Source organism: Phyllopteryx taeniolatus, chromosome 7 (genome assembly GCF_024500385.1).
Source record: "Phyllopteryx taeniolatus isolate TA_2022b chromosome 7, UOR_Ptae_1.2, whole genome shotgun sequence".
In the NCBI taxonomy this organism is placed as follows: domain Eukaryota; kingdom Metazoa; phylum Chordata; class Actinopteri; order Syngnathiformes; family Syngnathidae; genus Phyllopteryx; species Phyllopteryx taeniolatus.
In genome coordinates, this window is record NC_084508.1 from 18338481 (window position 1) to 18364532 (window position 26052).

A 26052-nucleotide genomic window follows, 5' to 3' on the forward strand; every position below is an offset into this window, starting at 1 on the left:
CAGAATAGGAAATGTATATTTTCTGAAATTTTGTAATGTCCTTTTTAGTTTCGATATATGGTTTTAGAACTGCTTGCACATGTTGCGTTTTTTGTCAAAACATTGATATTCAATAAATAAATAAATAAAAAAAAATAAAAAAACCTGTTTGGTGTAGTTTGTTTTGCTTTGAACTTCACATCAACCTGAATTCGGTTAACTTTTTTCCCCGCACGTATCGCCTGGCAGTGTACGTGCTCTGCATAATCAGCAGTACGTATATGTTTATAAGAGGCAAACCATCGCCGGCTTTCATTGGCTGCTTTATCCGTCTGTAATGCAATGGGCCAATAGTATAATTGAGTTCGTGATAAACGCGCTATTATTGGTGCCATTTAGCCAATCGTTAAGTACGGTTTTGGAGGTGGGCGTGACACCTAAATAGCTTTAGCTTGCTAAATGTTAGAGGAACATCGAGCCACAAAATTTGTACAAAACGACACTTAATCGACGGAGAGAGGCGACACGTCGCTGCAGGAGGTAAAAATGACACAAACTGTACCGTCATTTTCACGTGCATGGGCTTCTTACTCGTTTAATCGATGTGTAGTGGTCGCGATGTTTTTTTCTTTTTTTTTTCTTTAAATGCACGTACGGTATAGCTAAACGGGAGCTAACCTCTGTTAGGATACGGCAACATAAGGACACTGTGAAACGTAATTCCGTATATCATTGTTGGCGATACACACTCCCAACGCACTGAGATATAGGTTATTTTTTAATTACACGGGTTTTCTTAAGCAGAAGCTTCCGTAAAATGAGACAATCTGTTTTACTGGACACAATGTTAGCGCTCATTTCAGTTTCCCTCTGCTAACGTCGACGTTAGCAACTGGTTTAAGCAACGTCCAAGTGGCAGTTTAATCAAAATCCGATTGAGATATTTTGATCACTTCGACAGTTCTATATCAACGCTGACTGAATGTTCATCATGCTGAATGATCGTTCGTAACCCAGTTAGAATTTGAAGGGTCTGTGTAGGCCCTTATTTGTTTTGGTTTTAAAGAACGGGGTCATCATTCCATTAGAAGGCATGAGTTAATAGTACTGTCTAATCCTGAAAATACGAATAATATACGTTATACTCTATACTTCAAATGCCATATCACATACTCACCAGGAAATTGGAAGCACATCCATTACTAAATGTATGCTCCGAAATTATTTTCACATTGCTCACTGCATGCTTCTTATATTTTTTGGTAAAACTAACGTTGGTTGGTATATATTAGCTGGAAGGGAAATCTCAGCAAAAACAATTTCTGTATCAGGATGCTAAAATATGATGTGTAGTTTAAATATTCTAATAGTTTACCTGAGTAGCATTGCGTGTGGTCATCTGCTTGTGGTCCCCAGCTGCTCTAGGTATGTGTGTACCATTGCAAAGATGAATTGAGTTACATGAGAGCCACATCATCGGAAAGATCTTTTAAAGACGATTCCAGTGATATAAGTATTGTTTTCTTGTGATAAATATTAATAAAGTTATGATCTGTAAAACTGGTGAAAACATATTCTGACCAACATTTTAAAGGTGTTATGCCACACCCAATTATTTATATGTATTTTTTGTATTTTATTTTTTTCAAATATTCTTTGATGTCCTTTTACAAGATAATTTGGGTTGGAAATGGTCAGGATGTCCCTTTTCAAGCTATCGTAATTGGTCCAAAACGCCTGGCAGAACAGGTTACTGGATTTCCTTAAGGTTTGATACGCAAAAAAGGTTTGCTCTGATTGGTAGTAGGCTATATCTCATCATGATGATAGCCGGGTTTTAAACAGGAGGTGTCAGAAAAGTCATCAAAGGGACAACTGGCTTGTAGCGGCCAAGTGTTCATTGCGACATCGCTTTTTGATACTTTGATGACGACTCTTCCTATTGTTGTGAAGCAGAATTGACCAAGCGTTAGGTTGTTCGACCTCTAATAGGGAATGTAAGCTGGGTTTGGACAGATGAGACAGGTTAGTTTTACCTTATTGATGTTGTCACAAAAGTAATCATGAAAGCTGCCGAGATATATAAATTTGACCGGATACTAGGGTTGGGTATCTCTGGCATGAGGCTGATTTGATACATATCTAAATACACATATTCAAAAACCATATATTTAAGGGCAGAATGATATGATTCAGTATGGGTACGATACGATAGGATTCCATTCAGTGCTGGAACTATGTGATAGTTAACATTTGTTGATGTAGAGGTTAATGTTAAAGAACCGTGAGTTGACTTAACGCAGTTCTACAAAATGATGGTCCACGATCAGGATTTTTGGGACCGATCAACAAGCTAAAAAAAAACAAAAAAACAATCACCAATCCGATCAAAAGATGGAGCAATGTGTCTATTTAAATGACTTGTTCATTTACTGTATATACTTGTGTACTGTATACTGAGTTTCTTCAAAAATATCTTGTCAGGTCATGTATTCTAACCAGTCAGGTCAAACCAGCATAACAACATGACAGAAATAATGGGTGCTAACTTACTTTAATTAAATTAAATTACTTCACACACACTGAAACTTTAAAGCATGATTTGACAGAACACCGGTACAACCGTTAGTGATAACACTAGCTTGCTAGGCTACATTACGTTTTGTTGCCTGCTTGCGAGCCTTATCATATTAAAAGTATGTGAACATGCCTCAAGCACCGGTGACCACAAGCACACGGTTTTCCCCATTTTTTTCTTATAATACACACGACTCGATCGATTGTTGTTGTCATGGCCATGGTAACCAGTGTATCCGGTCGCATTTGAGTTGACAAGATCAAGCCCAGTGATTGTAAAAGATGGGATGCGGTGGTATCGGAATACAAGATTTTATTGCAGTTGTTTGACATGCAATCATGAAAGACCAAATTTGTCTTGTAGTCTGATCTCGGCATTACGTGTTGTCTGTCCCACACCGCCAATGTTTTTTTTATTATTATTATTATTTTTTTATAAATAACTTTATTGGCTGTGAGATATTTACAGTACTACGTCAAAAGAAACGTGACAAGGCTAAAAATAAACTAGCCTTTGGATTCAAATATACTGTACACGATGGCGACGCGGAGTAAATGTCTTTTGCGATTCATTGATCTGATCGGCGAATTATGACATTAAAGCCGATTAGCATAAAATGCTAATTATCGGCCGATACCGATCAGGCCGAACAGATCAGTGTAAAGTCTAATCGTTCACAACCCTACTGGATACCGATAGCTTGTTCTAGCTCCTGCTAGTGTTGTCCAAATGTGCTGGCTATGTGATGTAGTTAGATATTACTTTTAGAATATGATTTTCTCTTGTACATAAATGTACTTAACGGCTGGTGGAGAGGTGGGTAACCTGCATGTTTACGAAGTCATCCTCCACCAAATGTACTAAACACAGCCCAATTCTGGTTAAGAAATGCTTAGGAATTTCTCCAAAAATAAATAGAACCCTTTTATTCATCCACTCCTCTGAGGTTAGCAGGTGATGCAAAATACACATTTTAGCTTTGCTGAAGATGCAGTCGCGCTGTCATTCAGCCATTTTCCAAAGTTGAGTTGAGTGGGTGGGTACCGACTAGACTTTCCACATATTTGATCAGCTAGACTGGCTCGGACAATATTTTGCATTTTATGCAGATTTTGTGATCGGCTGTAATGTCATAATATATTATTTTTGGTAACCGTGCAATATTCAGTGCCTTGAAAAAGTATTGGCCCCCTTCTCAAATTCTTATATTTTTGTATAGTCTCCCCACTTTGTTTAAGATCATCAAATAAATGTAAATATCAGCCAAATATAACCCAAGTGAACTTAAAATACTGTTTTAAAATGGTGATTTCATTCATTAATGCACAATTGTTAAAAAAATAAAAAAACAAATTTGTACCGGCATTACCAAATAACTAGCAACCCTTTATTGCTCAGTGACTGTTTTAGTCAATGTCTTTATATCTCAAAAGTGTTCTCTGTCAATTGACTGTCTGTTGTCGTACTAGAGTGGCTCCAACTACCGGAGACAAATTCCTTGTGATTTTTGGACATACTTGGCAAATAAAGATGATTCTAATGAAAAAAAAAAACTATTCAAAGTTACCTGGACCTGTGTGGAAAAAGTAATTAATCAGTTGTATTTAAAAAAACAAAAAACAAAACAATATTTCACAAATTCTGCCAGGGTATGTAAACTTATGAGCACAACTGTAAATATATGCAGTCATTCGTACCCTTGTCATATTAGAATGTAATTGTAGGCTACACCTTTTTCATAACCTCTAGGTGGCGGTGGCATATTGGAATGAAAATGTACAGCTTTTTCATAACCGCTAGATGGTGCCATACATTTATAAAATGTGAAAGTTTTTTTTTCATTTTCCCCTATACCTATATGTAATGCACACTCTTGACTTTTGCGGAAAAAATGCACATTATACACGAGAAATTACGGTACCCCAAGAGATCGGCAATGATTCATCCAGGAAGCCACAAAGTAACTCAAGACAACTTCTAAAGAGCTGCAGGCCTCCCTTGCCTCAGTTAAGGTCAGTGTACATGACAACAATAAGGAAGAGACTGGGCAAAAATGGAATCCATGGGAGAGTTCCAAGGCGAAAAGCACTGCTGACCAAAAAAACTCCATAAATGCTCGTCTTACTTTTACAAAAGTGCATCTGAATGATTCTCATTCTCACGACTTTTAGGAGAATATTATATGGACAGATGAGATGCAAGTGGAGCTTGTTGAAAGGTGTGTGTCTCGATTCATGTGGCATAAATGTAGCATAGCATTTCAGAAAAAGAACATACCAACAGTCAAACATGGTGGTGGTAGGCTGATGTTCTTCGGCTGCTTTACTCCTTCACGACCTGGACAAACTGATTGATGGAACCATGAATTCTGCAGGTCGGAGAAACATAAGGAACTTGGCCAGCGGTGGGTCCAAAAAATGTGGTGCGAATCAATCATTGTACATCATATTTGGCAGAATCACAGAAAAATATATTATACAGATTGTTGTATTGATTTGAAATATTTTACTCACCTTTGACGTTTGAGGGGGTGTTTGTAAATTATAACTTTGGAAAATGTCTGAGATTTGTAATGCGTGTACTTGGTCTATAGGTAAATTTTGAAGTCATGGGTCAAACTAGTACGTGTTCGTCGTCATCAGTAGTGTTGTATAGTGGTAAGGTGAATACGCAAACGCAGTGAAAAAGGGAAAACAGTGGTTCAATCGCTAATAAAATTGCGCAATGATGAGTGCAGCTTGAGGAGTCACAACTTCCAGTAGATGCACACATACCTATCAAGGTTTTGTGCCTTCAGAGATGTTCTTCTGTGTAGCTTGGTTGTAATTTCTGCCCCTTTCTGATGTTCAGTTTGGCCTAAAATTTATATTGCGGGAAATCTTAACCATAGACATTAGACGATATGTATTGTGGTATAGGCTATGGTGTGGAAGTTTGTTTTCTCTACTATAAACACAATAATTCCAATACTTCCAAAATATTTGAGCAGAACTGCAATTATTGGGAAAAATACAGAAACCTTTCAAGTAAATTCCAAGCAGTGTAAAGATGAGAATGCAATGTAAAATTTTAAATGAAACATTACTGTAGTGCAAAACAATGATTTGCCTTTTCCCATCCCTTTTCTTAAATGACACAAAATAAAAACATGCAGTAGGGCTCCGTGATTATGGGCAAAGTGATAATGATCAGTTTGATCACTATTATTTTGATCAATATTGTCATCACAATTATTCCTCAGTTATTATGTTAAGGAAACATTTGTATTTTATTGCACTACTTTTCAACAAACAATATGCAAACAATTTTCAGTGGATAATGAAACTTGAAATAAGAATAAATAATAATCAAAATATATCCAAGAAGTTTTATTTTGCGTAGAGCCAACTGGATTAATATGCTATTACAGAGTTAATTCATGAAATCCAGACAACAGCTGTTGATCCCTTTCAAGGCTTCAGCTCCTCACCATTATGCCCCTCATCTTGAATTTTTTTCTATACTTACTTATCGCGACATGACTTGCGATGATCAATCCACTGAGTGATCTATGGCTCTGCCTGCTGGGTGTGCCTGCTAAAATGTTGTTAGCATCATGTCATCAACCCACAGTTATGCTAGTTATTGCAGCATACACAGGTAGTCCGCTAACCTGTTTTCCGGGTTTGGTCACCTGACGTTCCGCATATACCGGAAGCAATGCACGAGAGTAGTGATGTTAATTTCGGTCGACAGCAGAATTCTTATTTTGCAAACTCAATATTAATAAGAATCCCGTGTTTAGATTATTGCTTGCACATACAACGCATTGTTGCAAAAATAATTTGGGGGTTTAGTTTTTCTTTAAGAATCTCCACGTGGTTGACATGCCTCCTACCTAAAGGTGTATGTCAGGCTGATGCGGTGGTATTGGTGTCGTGTTATCGAAGCATTTCTACGAGTACAGAGGTACTCACGACTATTCATCTCATTCATATTCATTGCAATATTAATATTGAATTTATTTACCCAGTAGTCTTATCTTTCCACCAATATTTATTGGCATGTTGAAAACAGACAAATACTGAATGTCTGCATTTTCCTCTCTAGGTTTACCTGCTACCCTTAAAAGTGTCCCCAATGGCATCTAACATGGTCATGGACACGATGCCGCATCCTCACCCTGTTCCAGCCTCACTCCCTGTAGCTCAAAATGGGATTCCCATCCAGGAGCCAGTGCTGGCTGAAGTACCTGAGACAGCCGTGGCCTCGAACCCCATTTCTGCCCCGGCTGCCACACAGGCTCAGCCTCCACACCCAGATGTTGCTAGTGGCCTTGCTCCTGTTTCCGAGCTACCCCAGGCTCTTCTTCCTTCGCTGCCTCCACCGCCACCACCGTCCTGTACTAAAAACCCCGACTCCAAGATCATGACCTTTCGTCCGACTATGGAGGAATTTAAAGACTTTGCCAAATACATTGTCTACATGGAGAGTGAAGGAGCTCATCGTGCTGGTCTGGCCAAGGTGAGCACAGCACATCCGTGTAAAACTTTTAATGTATTATTTCACTCTTATATAATTGTAAATGTATATCGGTTTACAGTTAACCCCCACTTATTCGTGGTTCATGAACTCACCTATTTCTGTGTTTTTGTGTGGAACCTAACACACACATACCTGTCAAATGTTATGGGTCGTCCGTATTTTGTTATGGAACTCACTGAACGCTAACTATAGTTACGCACGTAACACTGATTGTTCCAGATTTTTGTCGATATATGTTTGACAACACGCCAATTTCAGATGTGGCATTGTTTGACCGTGTCAAAAGACGTGCCTGTCCACGTTCATTCTGGGGTGTGTAAATGGCGTTTTCTTCAGTTAATTTTGGTTCACATGGTGGTCGCTGCTATCAAGGGCTTTAGTTTTCCCTCTGCTTTGTAAAATGCTTCAATTTTCCACCAAGTGGGGTTCCATTGTTGCGGGATCGGGGAAGACAGCCCCATTGATGTGAGCCCACGTCTCTGCGCAGCCTACAGCGGCCGGGCCCCGCTTGGCGCTGAAGTGAAACGGCTACATACGTATGAAGTGTCGATGGTCAGCATGTCCTGCAATTCCCATTAGTTAATTAGATATTCAGCAGCGTTCTTCATCAAAGCACGAGCCGCCAATCCCAATTTGTTGTGTGGCCGGCGGCGATGGCGCTGGCTCAGTCTAGGGCCCTAGCTAGTCATTTGGGGGCCCAGGGCAACCCCCCCTGTACTTTAGTTAAAGTTTGACAGAAGCTGAGTTTTGGAATGTAGTCCACATTTTTCCTTCTTTTGAAATCTGTTACAATTATCTGACATCCTAATAATATTTACCACCAAGGAGTTATTTTATTGTTTATCATCAACTAAGAACTGTGAATTTGAGAAAATTGTCCTATTTCCTGAGCGAGATAAAGTCGTTAAAATACTTCTTTGGAATTATTATCGAACAAGTGAATAATTTCTAAATGTTTACTTTAATTGATGATAACATTAATCAACAGTAATATAGTTTACCATTTCAACTACTTTTATACTCACATATGGGTGATGAAAAGGGTCAATCAGGTTCACTTTCCACTTCATCATATTTTTATTTTCTAAAATAACTTGAAGCCACAATTAACGATTATGCCTGTAGAGTAATGATCATGTGCAATTGACAACACTAACAATACTAGTGAGGATAAGCGGTACAGAAAATGGATGGATGTATTATCAGTGTGATTGTACGGTGTTTTAACTAAAGCATTCTGATACAAATAATAGTTTTCCCAGTAATCAATTTTTACAATTATGTACTGTATTTAAAAAAAAACACATTCACTTCCATTTACGCAGTGTCCTTGAACGCACCTCGCTCAGTCACGCAGCTGCTGAATGTCTCCCTAGTTTCATTCTGAAGAGCGAAATAGGAAATGCAGCAGGTGTACAATCTTTTGAGCATGTCCAAACAGGTCCCTCAGCTGGTCACTTTTAATATTACAGTGCATTCACTTTATGTTACAGGTCACCAACATCACAGCAGACCTTGCGATGTGACTATTGCACACACGTATATCGCGATAACGTTGCTCAAACAAAATATCGTGTAGCGCTTCTCTCGATATGATCATAAAGGGTATCTCTATCTTTTCCTATCATTTTAAAGTGTTTTTCGTTTGTATAAAATTAATTTAAAATTTCAAAACAGTGTGGATGTCATTGCCCTGTTAATGGCATTGCCCTGTGCGTTATAAACTGGTTACCATCAATCAAACATCTGGGAGAAGACATGATTGCGTCTTTAGTGGAATCTGTTCGCTTTTATTTTGTAGAAGACCCAAAGCTCTGACATTAATTCACCAGGCAATTGCCATTATTCTGTATTACTATAGTCAAGCATTGGTAAAATGTTATGACCTGAATTAAAGGGTCTTTTGAACGTGGAATTGATGCATTCATGTCAAATGTGTCACTGAATTATAGTACACAGCGATATAATGGATCCACCTTTACTGATCGCTGGCGATTTCCCAGATCAGGCCCGACATATTTTGTCGGGAACGACAAAACTTCTTGTACTGTGACATAATCCACAACCAACGATTTGGCCCTACAATAGCCCTTTGACGACAAAATGAAAAGTCTAACGTTTGATTTTTGATTTTTTAAATATTTTCCATGTAGTGTGACATACTGTATCAATGACAACTCTCCGACAGCACACCTTGATGTCGACCAATACGATTGCCTATTGTGACTGGCGCATCGCCTCCAATGCTCACCGTTGTCAACATACTTGTTCGCCGTGGTCAAAATTTATGGATTTTATAGCAGTAGCCTGACATGGTGCAATCGTGTAAGACCAAATTTGTCTTGTAGTCTGATACAGGCATAAAATATCAATGTGATGCATTGATGAAATGATGAACTGTGTGTACTGGGGAACTACAGTATTTTTACAAGCTGATTTGAACATAAACAGGAGACTCGCAGCTCAGAAGTACCCTTCCTGTCAGCAAGACTTGTTAGAGAGCATTAGGTGGGGAAACTATATTTTTCCTTTGTTGACTAATTTACTTTTAATGTTACATGAACATCAATGTTTATGTTGCGGTTGTCAACACAGGTCCTAAAAAGGGATGCAAATCTTTAGCAATAAATGCTCCCACTACACGAGTTTTCTTGTACATCTCAAGTTACTCGGTAGGTCTGTGAAAAATCATTCTCCATAGACACTTGCTGTTTTTGTGGTCTAGTTGCCTTTTCCGTGTCCCTCGAAGGTCCTGTATCCAGATTGCTTAAGATGAAAATGCTTGTTTTTCCTTTAAAGTATGGGCCATGTTTCAAGTTTGCATTTCTGTCCACAATTTTCACTCCTTCATGTTTGTATTTGATGGCGAAACCAAAATGTATCCACACCGGCGAGTTCATTGAAGCTGGTGCTTAGGCAAATTTTTGTCTTTACTTCTTCACTGGTCTGCTCTTGCTTGTGAAGATGTTTTACATTTTACCGTGTCCATGAGCTCCACTTTAAACCATTATACAGCTACAACTGTGAGTGAGTTCTTCTGACAGTGACAATATAAACACGTGAGAAAATGCTAAAAATCGTTGTTGCCAACCAGGTGATTCCACCAGATGGTTGGAAACCGCGGAAATCCTACGAGGCCATTGAGGACATGGTGATCCCAGCTCCCATCATGCAAGTGGTGACTGGTCAGTCTGGTCTCTTTACCCAGTACAACATCCAGAAGAAATCCATGACAGTGGGCGAGTACCGCAAGCTGGCAAACAGTAAAAAGTAAGTTAACATCCTCACCACAAACCAACCTGGTTGTTCTTCTTGGGTACATACATGGTTGACGTTGACTGATGTAGATTAGAGCAAGGACATGAGATATTTTCACTGGTGACAAAACAATCTTTAATCACAAGAATAATTCCGTGTTTTGGACCACTGTCCTGTTGCAGCACCCATTTTCTTTTGAGCTTCAAGTTTTGGACAGATGGCTTAAGTGCTTCTGCAACATATCTTGATAAACGGATGAATTAATTTTTTCCAATGATGATGGCAAGCGGTCCTGGTCCTAAGGAAGTAACGCACACCCGTAACATGATGCTCCCTCCACCATGCTTCAAAGTTGCAATAAGGTTTTGATGTTAGTGTGCTATGCCATTTTTCCACATATAGCATCGTGTGTTCCTCCCAAACAACTCAATTTAGGTTTAATCTGTCCTCATAATATTTTTTTCAGTAGTGTTTTGGAACATTCAAGTGCTCTTTAGCAAACTTCAAACACAGCAATGTGTTACTTTGTGACTTTTTTATATTCATTCAAATTTGTCCGACTTGTTCACAATACTCTAAGGTGTGTCAAATTTAAACTTGTTTAAAAGACATTTTAATCTGCAGTGTTGACAGAAACTTCAGAAGCAATTACCCTATTGGAACCAGGATATGGCATAATTCTTTTCTATTTAACAGATAGTTATTTAAACAAGATTCTTGTTGGAGGAGGAAAAAAGCAAAAGAAATCACAAGCTTTTTTCATTCTAATTATTATGGTTTTTTTTTCTTTTTAGACATCAACGACTTCCTCTCTGTTCTCCGATGAACCCCATTATGGTTTAATGTTTTACCTATGGTAGATTTGTCATCAGAGATGTTGGCATGTGCCAGTGATTTCTGTCAGTCTTTAGATGACAATCTAGGGTTCCCTTTTTTTTTTTTTTAACCTCATTGGGCATTCTCCGTTGTGCTCTTGCAGTCATCAGGACAGCGACTCCTTGGAAGAGAACCAACAGTGCTAACTTTCTCCATTTATAGAAAATTAGTCTAATCGTGGACTGATGAACATGAAGACTTTTAGAGATACTTTTGTAACCGTTTCCTGCTTTATTCAAGTCCACCCATCCATCCATTTTCTACACTGCTTATCCTCACAAGGGTTTTGGGAATGCTGGAGCCTATTCCAGCTGACTGTGGGCTAGAGGCGGGGTACACCCTGAACTGGTTGCCAGCCAATCACAGTTTATTCAAGTCAACAGTTCCTAATTTTAAGTTTTCTTAGAAGGTACACTTCAGGCAATGCTTCTTGAAAAGATACAATTTTAAACTCGTTTGTGTTTTCTTGTGGTCAGAGGTAGCTTTAAGACACGCCTCCTATCTCTACACATTGATAGGACTCCAGGTTAGCTCACGGCTGACTCTGATTAGCGCTTGAGGAATCCGTAACCTAGAAGTTCACTTACTTTTCCTCCCTGAAATGTGAATATTTATGTGGTATTTTCAATTAAGTATTAGTTTGAGTAGACTCTGTTTATTCTTGTGATTTAGATGAAGATCAGACCCAATTTTATGACCATTTTATGCAGAAATAAAACAAAAAATCCAAAGGGAAGTAAAAACAAATCCAAAGGCATACTTTTTCCACCCACTGTATTTTTTGTTCTTATCAAGGTCAAGGTGCTTTTATTGTCAATTCTTCAATATGCGTAACACATGTAGAGGATTGAAATTACGGTACTCAAAGGCCCGCGGTGCTACAAAGACAGTACAAATAATCATAATAAACATCAATATAAAAAGCTAAATAAAACTATGGTACATACAGTATAAAAAGTATTAATTGAATGTGCAATATCAAAGCTCAGGTGACGTGTCAGAGAACCAAGGCAAATAAGACCTATATAAATTAGATGACAAAACCCCAATGCTGATAAAGTGGGTGGTGCGACCCTGAGTCTGGTGTGTGTGCGAATCCCCCACTATGGGGAGGGCTTTGCGGGTGAGGCGGGTGTTGTAAATGTCCTGCAGGGAGGGAAGAGAAGAGGTTTCCGATGATCTTCTCAGCTGCCCTCTCTATGCGATGGAGAGTCTTGCGGCAGGATGCGGTGCAGGCTCCGTACCACACAGTGATGCAGTTGGTCAGGATGTTCTCTATGGTCGCTCTGTAGAACGAGCATTATGGGGGTCGGGGCGCTGGCTCTTCTCAACTTGCGCAGGAAGTAGAGACGCTGGTGAGCTTTCTTGTCCAGTGATTAGGTGTTGCTGGTCCAGGAGATGTCCTCGGTGATGTGCACTCCCAGGAACTTGGGGCTGTGCACTCTCTCCACCGCAGCACCGTTGATGTTCAGGAGAGCATGTTGGGAGTGCGCTCTCCTGAAGTCCACAACAATCCCCTTGTTTTTTTCCACATTTAGGGAGACATTGTTTTCCGTGCACCACCCGGCCAGGCGGCTCATCTCACTCCTGTAGTCTGTCTCGTCCCCATTGCTGATGAAACCCATCACGGTTGTGTCGTCTGCTAACTTGATGAAGAGGTTGGAGCTATATGTCAGTGTGCAGTCATAGGTCAACAGTGTGAAGAGGAGGAGACTCAACACACAACCTTGAGTGGCCCCCGTGTTCAGAGTGATGGTGCTGGATGTGTTGCTGCCGACCCGTACTGCCTGCGGTCTCCCTGTCAGAAAGTCCAGCAGCACATCGAAGTGTTGAGCTGCAGCTGGTCCAATTGAATGAATATAAAAAAGTCACAAAGTATTTTCAGTCAGGCTTCAAAATGGTCAAGAATTGAGATTCGTTCAGTTTCCAGATGCTGTGGGCATGTTGCCAAATGCTCTGAAAATCCTGCCCCTTGGAATGCCAAGCTGTCAAATCAAATACGTGCCTTCTCTCCCGGCTCCTTAACTGGGAGAAGAGAATTCCCAGCGATGCACATTGCGTACATTGTGACTGTGGCAGTCAGGCAGCCTCCGAGCCCCTGTAGCTGTCCTCGGACAATTTTCCATCCTTTGCCTCTTAAAATTTGGTGGGCCATGCATCACGCTGGGAGTTTGCATGTTCTCCCCGTGCCTGCGTGGGTTTTCTCCGGGTACTCCGGTTTCCTCCCACATCCCAAAAACATGCATGAATTGGAGACTCTAAATTGCCCGTAGGCATGACTGTGAGTGTGAATGGTTGTTTGTTCCTATGTGCCCTGCGATTGGCTGGCAACCAGTTCAGGGTGTACCCCGCCTCCTGCCCGATGACAGCTGGGATAGGCTCCAGCACGCTCGCGACCCTAGTGAGGAGAAGCGGCTCAGAAAATGGATGGATGGATGGATGCATCATGCTGTTGTGGCCACCAAAGGGTGGACAATATGCGGCCACAGCAGTGTGATGCACTACGGTCCCCCTGTATTTATTTTCTCCTCCTCCATATCGCCTCGTGACGTCGCGGTCAACAACTTTGAGGCTGACTGCCCTAATGCCGTTGCGCCGGACCATCGGCGGCTAATCTAATCATACAATTTTTTTAAAAATCTTAAATACGTAACACCAGTACATGTATTCCGTGACACCTGTCCAGGCCTGTTTCCACGTACCCCCTGTAATGTGCTCACACACCCTGTACCCCTGGTTGGAAAACACTGCACAGACAGTGTAGCCCAAATAACACAAAATACTTTACACTTCAGGGTAGATGTATTTTTTGAGTTGTAGGAATAGTTTGATGGCTAACTTCATGCTGTAGTGGTAGAACTGGGCCAAGTTATTATGACGAAGGAAGTGGCAATTACGCCGAATGGCTACTGCATGGAATATGGGCACTTGGTAATTATATAGTGGGGGAGGGCCGACTCATGCTGTTCCCTGTTTGTGTCACCGCGCCCCCGTTTTAGCCCCGTCCCAAAAATCTGGATAACTGAGATGGTGAAAAAGACTTTAATGCTATATCTCAACAATTCAGTATTAAATTGTCTTGGCATATTTTCAGCACTTACCTTCAAACATCCATCCATCCATTTTCTGTACCGCTTACTGCAGGCATACTGGAGCCTATCCTAGCTAACTGCGGGCAGGAGGTGGCGTAAACCCTGAACTAGTTGCCAGCCAATCGCAGGGCACAGTTAAACAAACAACCATTCATACTCACATCCATACCTACGGACAATTTACAGTCTTAAATTAACCTACCATGCATGTTTTTGGGATGTGGGACGAAACCGGGGTACCCGGAGAAAACCCTCGCAGACACGGGGAGAACATGCAAACTCTACACAGGCGAGGCCAGATTTGAACCCCGGTCAGAACTGTGAGAGGGATGTGCTAACCAGTTGTTCACCGTGCCACCACCTTCAAACATATTTAATGATATTTAGAAATACTTGGAAAAACCCCCCATTATATTTTAGAAAAAAAACACCAATGACTTTAGTGGGTCTTTAAAATACATATGAATGCTTAGCATTATTAGTATAACTGTTAATTTGTCATTGCGGGGTTACTTGACAACTCGTGGTCTTTTTGTCTGCCTTGTCCCGTTTTAGGTACTGCACACCTCGGCATAAAGACTTTGATGACCTAGAGAGGAAATACTGGAAGAATCTGACTTTTGTGTCACCCCTTTATGGTGCAGATGTTAGTGGATCTATCTATGATGAGGTGAGTTTTGGGTGTGTGTGAGTCCGTTTTAGATTACATTCCTACATAATGTTAAGGCATATAATTGAAATGGAATTGCCATACCGGTTTATCTGGGTTTTTGTTGATACAGTTACATGGTATACCTGGTATTTATTTTAATATTTTTCTCCTGATTAACTTTTGTGTTTTGTGCCAATTGCTCTGCCATCTGTTGGAAATTTTTTTTTTTTTGCTGTCACTACAGGTATATGTAGATGCCTTTGCAAAGATAAGTTATTTATAGTTAAAAAAAAAAAAAAAAAAAAAAAAAAGACTAATTCAGTGAAATTGGATAACTTCCCGCAGCACACCCAATGACCTCTCACGGCACGCTAATGTGCCACGCCTCACTTGTTGAATTGACTGTGCACCAGCTCCGGGGTATACTTCTTATCTCGCCAGTGATCGGTAACCCTCTTTCCGGTTAACTTCCTGCTTCGGTCACAACAGCAGGAAAATGGACGGACAGAATAACTTGAGGGCTTCAACTGCCAGAAAAACTGGTCAACATAATTTCAGAGGTACTTTTACGTTCCAGAAAACGGTGGGTGTTTCAAATGAGCATTGCTGTGTGCTGCTTTGTGCTGGATCGAGGAGCTACAATAACATACCTCCGAAAGACCCCATCCTTTGAGTGCAATGGATAAACAAAATAAAAAGGAGGGGGTTTGTTCTTACTCAGCGCACACAGGTATGTAGCAGACATTTCGGCAAGGAGCAAATTCATTGCAATGCTAAGGGTAGATGGGTTTTAGTAACAAACACTGTACAATCGTTGTTTGGATCGAACACTTGCCCCAGCAGCATGACACGGGCCGGTGTTTGGGCACGGTGGACTCGCCCGTCAATTGCGGAACGTGGCTCAGTGGAGATTGAAGAGGAAATTGAAGAAGCTATGGTCTCAATGCTTATGGACTACGACTACGGAGGAAGAAATCGAAATGCTTTTCTTTTGTTTTTGTCACATTGTTCCATTCAAACAATGTAGGTACAGAGTTTGTGACTCGAAATGTCTGCCACATACCTTTGTGTGCTGAGTAACAACAAATCCCCTCGTTCGTATTTTGTGTGCACTCTGTGCTCGAAGGACGGGGTTTTTAGGAAAGATGTGGAAGCTATTGTTATCAACCATAAACCCTGTTTGCCGATCACTGGCAAGATTGAAAGTACATCACAGAGATGGTACACAGATTAATGAGATTGCATCTTTCAAGTTGAAAATGTATATTTATGTACATTGAATAATTCAGTTAGTGGGGAAACTTAAACAAAAAAATATTTTTTGTCTCATCTTGCACAGAGGATCCTTGGTTTAAATACAGCACAAAATGAACTGGTTTGCACAGTGGCATAAGAATACGTCGTGGCACAAGAAGGCTTGCTCAGTTACTGACGTACTTACTGTTTCTCATTTGATTATTTATACGTAGATGTTTTGCATATAAATTTTTACTATAATTATGACTTAACTGATATCCAGTGTGATTGCTGTGCATTCCGACTTACGGTGGGTACGGAAAGTTTTCAGACCCCTTAAATTTTTCACTCTTTGTTATATTGCAGCCATTTGTTAAAATCATTTAAGTTAAATTTTTCCTTAATGTACACACAGAACCCCATATTGGCACAAAAAAAACATAATTGTTGAAATTTTTGCTGCTTTATTAAAAAAGAAAACTGAAATATCACACAGCCATAAGTATTCAGACCCTTTGCTGTGACACTCCTTTATTTAACTCAGGTGCTGTCCATTTTTTCTGATCATCCTTAAAATGGTTCTACACCTTCATTGGAGTCCAGCTGTGTTTGATTATACTGTTTGGACTTGATTAGGAAAGCCACACACCTGTCTATATAAGACCTTCCAGCTCACAGTGCATGTCAGAGCAAATGAGAATCATGAGGTCAAAGGAACTGCCTGAAGAGCTCAGAGACAGAATTGTGGCAAGGCACAGATCTGGCCAAGGTTACAAAAAAAAGTTCTGCTGCACTTACGGTTCCCAAGAGCACAGTGGCCTCCATTATCCTGAAATGGAAGACGTTTGGGACGACCAGAACCCTTCCTAGAGCTGGCCGTCCGGCCAAACTGAGCAATTGGGGGAGAAGAGCATTGGTGAGAGAGGTAAAGAAGAACCCAAAGATCACTGTGGGTGAGCTCCAGAGATGCAGTTGGGAGATGGGAGAAAGTTCTATAAAGTCAACCATCACTGCAGACCTCTACCAGTCGGGGCTTTATGGCAGAGTGGCCCGACGGAAGCATCTCCTCAGTGCAAGACACATGAAAGCCCGCATGGAGTTTGGTAAAAAAAAACACCTGAAGAACTCCAAGATGGTGAGAAATAAGATTCTCTGGTCTGATGAGACCAAGATAGAAATTGTTGGCCTTAATTCTAAGTGGCATGTGTGGAGAAATCCAGGCACTGCTCATCACCTGTCCAACACAGTCCCAACAGTGAAGCATGGTGGTGGGAGCATCTTTCTGTGGGGGTGTTTTTCAGCTGCAGGGACAGGGTTGCTGGTTGCAATCGAAGAAAAGATTAATGCTGCCAAGCACAGGGATATCCTTGACGAAAACCTTCTCCAGAGTGCTAAGGACCTCAGACTGGGTCGAAGGTTCACCTTCAAAAAAGACAATGACCCTAAGCACACAGCTAAAATACCGAAGGAGTGGCTTCAGAACAACTCCGTGACTGTTTTTGAATGGCCCAGCCAGAGCCCTGACTTAAACCCAATTGAGCATCTCTGGAAAGACCTGAAAATGGCTTCCCACCAACGTTCCCATCCAACCTGACATAACTGGAGAGGATCTGCAAGGAGGAATGGCAGGTGATCCCTAAATCCAGGTGTGAAAAACTTGTTGCATCATTCCCAAAAAAACTCATGGCTGTATTTGCTAGAAAAGGGTGCTTCTACTAAATACTGAGCAAAGGGTCTGAATACTTATGGCTATGTGATATTTCCGTTTTTCTTTTTTTTATAAATCTGCAAGAATTTCAACAATTCCGTTTTTTTCTGTCAATATGGGGTGCTGTGTGTTCATTAATGTGGAAAAAAAACAAACTAGAATTATTTTAGCAAATGGCTGCAATATAAAAAAGAGTGAAAGATTTAAGGGGGTCTGAATACTTTCCCTACCCACTTATGTACAAATTCGGTTTACGTTTCCGTAAAAGAACCTCTGTCGTCAACCGAGAACCCCCTGTAACTGCTAACTGGTAATAATGTGGCTCAATAGTATTCTCCTCTGCAACGTCTGCACACTCTTGAACATGTCTGAATGAGTGCCACTGACCAGAATAAAGGGCTCACAGCATTAGTTAGAGGTCTGGCAATTGCTCTTAAGATTTTCATGCCCATACAGTAGTCAGGGGACTGTGGGTTTGCATGTGCAGATGGCCACTTAAAAATAAGCCTCCCTGAATGCCAGCCAAAAAAAGGATCTTGAAGGCTGTTGCACCATCTGGTGGTGTAACCACAAATGTAAACTATAAAGATAATTGAATGTAATGGTTTCAGTCGTTTTGTTTGACACTATTAAAAGTGCATTTTGTCCCCGATCAGGACATTCGAGAGTGGAACATTGGCCACCTAAACACGCTGCTCGATATGGTGGAGCAGGAGTGTGGAATCGTCATAGAAGGCGTGAACACTCCCTATCTCTACTTCGGCATGTGGAAGACCACCTTTGCCTGGCACACTGAGGACATGGATCTCTACAGCATCAACTACCTGCATTTTGGCCAGTCCAAGTCATGGTCAGTCACTCATTTTAAAAAGACATAAAATTGTGTTGTGTGTTGTGCATAGATGGACATGGTGCAGCCACACAACACCACTTCATCATGCTAGTTAGTGTTTTTAATCTTGCACTAAAAGTTGATTAAAGACTCTGAATTGCCCGTAGGTGTGAATGTGAGTGGGAATGGTTGTTTGTTTCTATGTGCTCTGCGATTGGCTGGCGACCGGTTCGGGGCGTACCCCGCCTCCCGCCCGAAGATAGCTGGCATAGGCTCCAGCACGCCCGTGACCCGTGTGAGGATAAGTGGTAAAGAAAATGGATGGATGGATAATTGCATTTGACTTTGGCAAGAAACAATTTAGTGGATTAGATTAGATACTAACTGATCCAAAACTCAGCCATGTCAGCACTCAGAATATTGAACTGTACATCATCATATCACAGACGTTTCACTATCAGCAATCGGTTATTGCTGTTAATTCATTTTAAAAATATATTTTTGTTTTGAGGTGTCTCAATTGATCGATTATTCGAAAACTAATTGAGCATCAAATTAACTTTTGATAATGGATTAATCATTTCGAGCCATTGTTTAACTTAAAATTGTCAAAATCCTCTAATTTCAGCCTCTCAACATTAAATATTCTCTGATTTCTGTAGTCCTTCATGAAAGCAGACTTTTGCAAACATCTGCTTTTAGTAGGGAAAACAATGATCAACATTTTCCCCTCTTTTCTGACATGTTATGGACTAAAGCAGGAACGGAATCATAATCAATTTACTGGAAAAATAATAGTCACTTTAATCTATTACAAGAATTCAGTGGTGCTTCGAGATTCGAGTGACGCGACTTTTTCGAGATATGAGCTGCCGATTGGCCAAGTTTTTACTTTGTCTTGCGAGCCCGAACTTGAGAAACCAATGCTGTCTGGCGGCAGAAGCTTCCACTCACCTGACAACAAGCAATGCTTTGGCTGATATAATTAGTAAATACTGTGCAAAAAGAGGGTTCCAGCTGTACATTGCCATGACCAGTTGTTAACTTGAAAACTAACTATGAAACAAAGAGATACAGCCGCCATCAAGGATATGATGGAAAACGCCGCAGCCAGACACACAGGCTACTAATTAACATAACACAAAAATAAAATGCAACAATGCCAGCTGGGTGTATAAAACAATTTGAACCTCTGGACAAGAGCTCCATTACGCTGGCGAAGTTATGGGCATACATCTGCAGAAGACATGGGACGTGTGAGTATTCACACAAAAGCAGATTGGCTCACATAACATTTTAAAAGAAGAAGTGAATGTCATCTATTTCCATCCATTTTATGTACCACTTTTCCTCACTAGGGTCGTGGGCGTGCTGGAGCCTATCCCAGCTAACTGCGGGCAGGAGGCGCGGTACACTCTGAACTGGTTGCCAGCCAATCACAGGGCACATTTAAACAACCATTCGCACTCACTTTCACACCTACGGGCAATTTAGAGTCTCCAATTAATGCATGTTTTTGGGATGTGGGAGGAAACAGGAGTACCCGGAGAAAACCCACACAGGCACGGGGAGAACAGGCAAACTCCACACAGGCAAGGCCGGATTTGAACCTGGGTCCTCAGAACTGTGAGGCAGATGTGCTAACCAGTCGCTGACCGTACTGCCACTGAATGTCATGTGGGGTGCAAATGTGGTTACTGTTTATACAAAATGCCGTACTGTTGAGTGCAAGATTTCCAGCTAAAAGACATGTTAAACAAAAGTTTTTGGAACGTAACAGCTGACGAGCGACACAAAGCCTTCCTGCTCCCGAATCCCAACCCAATCCCAACAGGAGCTCTCGGGGGCGGGGGTCAGTGTGTGTTTGTGTGTGTGCACGTGACTGCGGGGGTGTCAACGATTTAATAAACCTCCTGGACAGTAAGCTATCATAGTGTCTTGGTCAAACAGCAGTTTACACTGTTAGACAAACCATTCCTCTATTCTAGAACTGTGATGTGCTCTGAAGCATCAGACCACGCTATATTGCTTGTAAAACACCTCTCAAAGTTGCGAAATGAAACTCATTTCCCGTGTGACTGTGCGCCCCGATCAAAGTAAACCATAGCAACACGATTGCATCACCTCTCCTTTTGTCATCATGCCATCAGTCCTTCATTGTATATTTATTTTATTTGTATCTGTGAAGCCATGCTGATTTACCCGTCTCCTTCTGTGCTCACATGTACTGTAAAATTTACCTATGTCATTATTATTAATCCGTTTATTTGTCATCAGTTGAAAGATAGCTTATCGAAGATAAAGGTAGGGTAGAGTGGAGGACTATTTTGAAATATAGCTCATCATGAATCTGCCATCCCGCTCCTCCCACTCCCGCTCCACAATGGTTTGCCTGAGAAAAATGGATGCCCCAATAGCAACATCAGAATCAGAATCATCTGAATCATCTTTATTTGCCAAGTATGTCCAAAACACACAAGGAATTTGTCTCATTATTTGTTGCACTAGTGAGATGTAGCTGCGTGGAATAAGTGAAGTAAACTTTGTCATATATCAATTTGCTAACCTGTGACTCAGAACACTGGCTGTCACAATTCAATTTTGAAAACTGTCTAATCTGATTTCATTCCAGTTGAAACCTTGAGTCATCATGTCTACAATTGTCAGGAAATGTGAGTCCAATATTTTGGGCACCTCATTTAGCTAGATGAGACTGAGTCAAAATATTAGTAAAACCTCTCCGTATTATGTAGTGTGGTTGTACATCACTGCTATCCTCAACCAAAAGAGTTTATATATTGTTAAACGAATACCTCCCAATAGTGTCAATCAAAACTGAGCCATATTATCTTAATAATAGCAGAATTTTTGATGCAGGTCTTGTATTCATTTGATTGTGCAAATGTGGCCAGTCGGTCTGTTTTAATGAAAAGAACATTGTCGCCTGCTGTGATGCCTCTCATGCTGTCATGACCTAAACTTGCACCCACCAGAGAAATAACCTCAGAAACTTGTATAAGTTCAAGCCTTGTACTGTTAGTCTTTATACTCAGGATCAGACATTCTGTTCCCATAGCAACAGTAGCCTTAAAGGTGAGAACACAGGATTAGTTTGGTTTGATGTTTGGGAAAGGTGTTGTGCGAGTTATTTTTTTAAATTCTCTATGTACTGTGGAAGTAAGTATGTATATCTCATGGAATGAAACTACTGTAATCGAGAACAACCCGCTGCACCATCACCACCATCACTTTGTTTTAGAGTTTTAACATGCCGTGAAATTGTTTTTATTTAAACAACTGGAATATTATATAAACTAGCTTTACATGAAGTTTGATATTAGAAGCAAAAATCCAAAGAGCAAGCATGGAAAATGCAGTCACCTGACAAAGCAGAAATTTGTCAAGATCCTACATAGGTCCATAGGGCGTGTCATCAGTTGAAAGATAGCTTATCGAAGATAAAGGTAGGGTAGAGTGGAGGACTATTTTGAAATATAGCTCATCAAGAATCTGCCATCCCGCTCCACAATGGTTTGCCTGAGAAAAATGGATGTCCCAATTGCTACACTTGTTGAACTAGTGAGATATAGCTGCGTGGAATAAGTGAAGTAAACTTTATTTGTCATATATTAATTTGCTAACTTGTGACCCAAAACACAGGCTGTCACAATTCAATTTTGAAAACTGTCAAATCTGATTTAATTCCAGTTGAAACCTTGAGTCATCATTTCTACAATTGTCAGGAAATGTGAGTCCAATATTTTGGGCACCTCATTTAGCTACATGAGTGCGTCAAAATATTAGTAAAACCTCTCCGTATGATGCAGTGTGGTTGTACACCACTGCTATCCTCAACCAAAACAGTTTATGTATTGTTAAACGAATACCTCCCAATAGTGTCAATCAAAACTGAGCCATATTATCTTAGTAATAGCAGAATTTTTGATGCAGGTCTTATAGTCATTTGATTGTGCAAATGTGGCCAGTCGGTATTTTTTAATGAAAAGAACATTGTCGCCTGCTGTGATGCCTCTCATGCTGTCATGACCTAAACTTGCACCCACCAGAGAAATAACCTCAGTGACTTGTATAAATTCAATCCTTGTACTGTGAGTCTTTATACTCAGGATCAGACATTCTGTTGCCATAGCAACAGTACCCTTAAAGGTGAGAACACAGAGGATTAGTTTGGTTTGATGTTTGGGAAAGGTGTTGTGCGAGTTATTTTTTTAAATTCTCTATGTACTGTGGAAGTAAGTCTATGTATATCTGATGGAATGAAAATCTACTGTAATCGAGAACAACCCGCTGCACCATCACAACCATCACTTTTTATTTTTAGAGTTTTAACGTGCTGCAAAAGTTTTTTTTATTTAAACAACTGGAATATTATATAAACTAGCTTTACAGGAAGTTTGATATTAGAAGAGCAAGCATGGAAAATGCTGACAAAGCAGAAATTTGTCAAGATCTTACATAGGTCCATAGGGCGTGTATTTTGTTTTGGTTGTGACAAATGAGACCAAGGTTTTCCTGAGGGACAAAATTCAGATGCTAACAACTGGACCACTCCTCTACAAACAGAGGGAGATAAGTAAATTTATCAATATTGTATCTAGATTTTATAGAAACTACCCAATGCCTTTTTAACTCTGGGCATATCACACCGAGTACCCTGTGTCATTGTATAATGCACAAAAGGTGACATAGATGTCTAAAATATGACCAAAAATGTGTGTGTGTGTGTGTGTGTGTGTGTGTTCCAAACCTTGCACAGGATATTTTTTATTTTGGGTAGTTAAACGCTAGAGGCATCCAGCATTGAACAAGACTAGTAAATCGTTGGAAAGCTGAAGCTTTAACTTCGGCCTATAGATGGCAGTGTGTCACCTTGTCTCGCTGTCTCTGACTGAAATGAACTTTCTCTTTTTTGCCCATTATAATTTTGATCGACCTACCAATGCCTCATTTTGTGGCTCATTCTTTCTCTGTCGGTCCTGTTGTGCTCACTATCATCTTCTTTCTGCTTTATTTTACGTCATGTCTCTTCCTTCTCATATACCAAACAGCCGCTGTGTTTAGAGTTGACAGAGTGGCTGTCTGCAATATTTTATTTGTTGCTCATATTGTATTAATTAGTTACGAAAATGAGAGCAAACATATTTTTGTTGCTCTTGCTGTAAAAAGATGCAGGAAGAAAAATCAAACTTTTATAAATAAAATCATATCAGCAATCTCAACAAGACTAGGCTAATACTCGACATTCTGCTGCTATGTTTTATTTTAATTTTATTTTATTAATTTTTTTAAATATGACCCAGCATTCTGATTAAAGCTGGTTATGACAAGCCCATAATGATTTTGTCTCTTGTCTCTGCAGGTATTGTATCCCACCAGAGCATGGCAAAAGGCTGGAGAGACTGGCACAAGGTGAGACCCTATTTGTAATGTTTTTATTCAAATAAATCTGTAATCAGTTTCAAGTCAGGGAGCTAGTGCTGCACTGTTTTCCTTCCCCCACATACAGTAGATATAAAAAGTCTCACACACGCCATGACAGATTTCAGTTTGTTTTTTTCAATTGGTTACAGGTTGTAGGTCACATTAAATGCGGAGACAGTTTTTAATTGATTTATCTGGGTCTCATTTGTTTACATTGAAAACGCTGGCATTTGGACAGAGGTGTGAAGACCTTTTATATCTGCTGTAGGTCTCTTGTCACCTGGATGTACAGAAATAGTTTGAGATGTTGAAGGAGCTCAAAACATTTCGTTCGTGCAGTGGCAGTCACCTTAGGAGGGCAGCAGATGCTCAGTGTGGAGGAGGGGTTGGTTGTGTGGCAGGATAAGCTAAAGAAAAATTGGAATATGAATCAAAAACAGATTTGTGATCTTTGACGTTTATTTTGTTGCTTTACTTTTAATTAACCCGCTGCTTACAAAATGTGCCCTGAGATAGTTGTGATTTAGGTACCGTATTTTCACGACCACAAAGCGCACCATATTAAAAGGCGCAGTCTCCGTTACGGGGTCTATTTCTGTATTTAACACATACATAAGGCGCACCGTATTATTGGGCGCAGGCATGGTAAAACATACGCTAGCTTAAAACATACGGTAGCAGGCATGCACGCTAAAACAATGTTTTTAAAAAGGCAGCGAGAGCAAAACTGAGTTAGTTTGTACTTTATTGAAGTATTTAACAATGTACTCGTTATTTTTTTTTATCAATCCTCATCCACAAATCCATCAAAGTCCTCATCTTCTGTATCCGAAATGATCAGCTTGGCAAGTTCTCCATCAAACACGCCAGGTTCCCTCTCGTCATTGTCGGAGTCAGTCTCGTTGCCGTGCGGCTCCTCAGAAATGATGCCGGCTTTTACGAAAGCTCGAATAACAGTGCCAAGCAGACACGTTAGCCCAAGCATCCACATTCCATTCACAAATTGTGGCGTAACTCACCCTGACGCTGCCTCCAAGTCTTAGTAAAGCTGTATTCGCCATCTGTCATCCATCGCTCCCATGCCGCTCGCAACTTCACTTTGAACGCCCTGTTTACACCGATGTCCAGCGGTTGGAGTTCCTTCGTCAAGCCTCCTGGAATGATGACAAACTAACTAAGTTATTGCAGTCAGTTGAATGGTGACTGTAGAGACGCTTCTCCCGGATGTTCTTTGCTCATTAATCAATTGCTCGAGTTGGTCTTTCAACTCGGGCCACTTCGCCTTGTTTCCGTGGAAACTCAGTCAGTCAAGCGGAGCGCTCATCGCCCAACAATATTTATAGATTTTGGAACTCGGTGCACACATAAGGCGCGCCGCATTATAAGGTGCCCCGTCCATTTTGGAGAATATTTAAGACTTTTAAGTGCGCCTTATGGTCGTGAAAATACGGTATTTTAAATTTAAATGGACTATAGCATCATATAGTGTGTGACTTTGGTTTCATCCTAAATCAGAGCGTGTCTGTGTTTTGACCTCTGAGGATTAGCTTGTGTTTTGCATGACATGCAAAAGGTGAAACACATTTAATTTTATTTTAATGTGATTGGAATTAAACTGTCAACCATTTCAGAAAAGCATTATCATTAAACAAAACATAACTATAAAGAAATTAATGATGGTTGTTGTTTAGTCATCAGTCATATTTATAAATAAAATAAAAAATAATAAAATAAATATATATAAATATTTCACATTCTGCATGGCTATGTAAAATTATGAGCGCAATTGTACATATATGCAGTCATATGTACCCCTGTCATATTGGAATGAAAGTGTAGGCTACACCTTTTTCATAACCTCAAGGGGGCGGTGGC

At 40.4% G+C, this 26052-nt stretch overlaps 1 protein-coding gene across 3 annotated transcripts in view; it reads left to right on the forward strand.

The window, feature by feature from the left end:
* The first annotated feature begins 381 nt into the window (after positions 1-381).
* kdm4b (lysine (K)-specific demethylase 4B) overlaps positions 382-26052 on the forward strand; it is a 60413-nt gene continuing 34742 nt past the window's right edge. For all 3 annotated transcript variants that reach the window (XR_009789335.1, XM_061779119.1, XM_061779121.1), the window contains exons 1-6: positions 382-519; positions 6647-7060; positions 10176-10351; positions 14863-14977; positions 18560-18753; positions 24116-24165. Coding sequence is in view for 2 of the 3 variants with exons in the window: in XM_061779119.1 (XP_061635103.1) it covers positions 6677-7060; positions 10176-10351; positions 14863-14977; positions 18560-18753; positions 24116-24165 (919 nt within the window). In the remaining variant the exon portion in view is untranslated. The remainder of the gene's footprint in view (positions 520-6646; positions 7061-10175; positions 10352-14862; positions 14978-18559; positions 18754-24115; positions 24166-26052) is intronic.